The following is a 1,456-nucleotide window of genomic DNA, read 5'->3' on the forward strand; positions in this document are numbered from 1 at the left end:
TTTACAGATAAGATTTCTGAGCCACGTTCTTCACTTCCTCTTTTTATTTGAAAGTTTCTTTAATCCAAGTAATTGGCCATTCTCCAAAAGTGCTACAGTGAATTTCTGTCAGGATCAGTTCCTTTTTATATCACCTGCCGAGAATATCTGGGGTGAATGCACACACAGACTCTCAGCTATTGGATGGTGACTTCATAAGTAACCGACAATATCCATAGAAACAAAACATGCTCCACTACCGAAATGAAAAGGCAAAACCAAAGTTCTGTGGTTGAATTCATCCTCTTGGGTTTTTCTGATTTTCCTGAACTCCAAGAGCAGCTCTTTGGGGCTTTCTTGGTTATTTACGTGGTGACTCTGATAGGAAATGCCACTATTATAGTCATCATCTCCCTGGAACAGAGCCTCCATGTTCCCATGTACCTGTTTCTCTTGAACTTGTCTGTGGTGGATGTGAGTTTCAGTGCAGTTGTTATGCCTGAAATGCTGGTGGTCCTCTCTACTGAGAAAACATCAATTACTTTTGTGAGTTGTTTTGCACAGATGTATTTCATTCTTTTTTTTGGTGGGACTGAATGTTTTCTGCTGGGGGCAATGGCTTATGACCGATTTGCTGCAATCTGCCATCCTCTGAGCTACCCAATGATCATGAACAAAAGGGTTTTCATGAAATTAGTTATATCCTCATGGGCCTTAGGTTTCATGGTAGGTACTCTGCAAACATCATGGGTGTCTAGTTTTCCATTTTGTGGCCCCGATGAAATTAATCATATCTCTTGTGAAACACCAGCAGTGTTAGAGCTTGTATGTGCAGACACCTTTTTGTTTGAAATCTATGCATTCACTGGCACCATTTTGATTATCGTGGTTCCTTTCTTGTTGATACTCTTGTCTTACGTTCGAATTCTCTTTGCCATCCTGACGATGCCATCCACCACTGGGAGGCAAAAGGCCTTTTCCACTTGTGCCTCCCATCTCACGTCTGTTACCCTCTTCTATGGCACAGCCAGCATGACTTATTTGCAGCCCAAATCTGGCTACTCCCCTGAAACCAAGAAACTGATGTCATTGGCTTACTCACTTCTTACACCTCTGCTGAATCCTCTGATCTACAGCTTGCGAAATAGTGAGATGAAAAGAGCTTTGATGAAAATATGGCGAAGAAAAGTAGATTTACACACATTCTGACTATGCTGGGAAGCCCTGTGACATTTGGTCACTAAGTGGTGGAAATGGCTGGCATTTTTTTTGATTTGAGTATGCTTAACTTTTTGAGTTTGCTAATATATTAGGGGTATTTAATACGTGTTTTAATTTTTTTTCAAAGATGTATTCATTATATTCCTTGATATTGAGTACAACAGTTTCTTCAAAAAAATGTTTATTGGTGGCCATACAGGTGTTTGTCAGTTTTTTGTCCCTTTAGAGAATGCTAAATAAAAAACCTAGTTTTACA

General features: G+C 39.8%; 1 protein-coding gene across 1 annotated transcript; it reads left to right on the forward strand.

Annotated features, from left to right (window-relative positions):
* The first annotated feature begins 243 nt into the window (after positions 1 to 243).
* LOC117030431 (olfactory receptor 10A6) lies at positions 244 to 1,188 on the forward strand. The gene has a single exon (XM_033120498.1). It carries the CDS (start codon positions 244 to 246, stop codon positions 1,186 to 1,188), a length of 945 nt encoding a protein of 314 aa, XP_032976389.1.
* Positions 1,189 to 1,456: the final 268 nt, after the last annotated feature.

Source organism: Rhinolophus ferrumequinum, chromosome 11 (assembly GCF_004115265.2).
Source record: "Rhinolophus ferrumequinum isolate MPI-CBG mRhiFer1 chromosome 11, mRhiFer1_v1.p, whole genome shotgun sequence".
Taxonomy (NCBI): domain Eukaryota; kingdom Metazoa; phylum Chordata; class Mammalia; order Chiroptera; family Rhinolophidae; genus Rhinolophus; species Rhinolophus ferrumequinum.

Excerpts from the sequence above, each read along its gene's own strand:
- LOC117030431 (XM_033120498.1), top strand. The coding sequence starts at position 244 with ATGAAAAGGCAAAACCAAAGTTCTGTGGTTGAATTCATCCTCTTGGGT.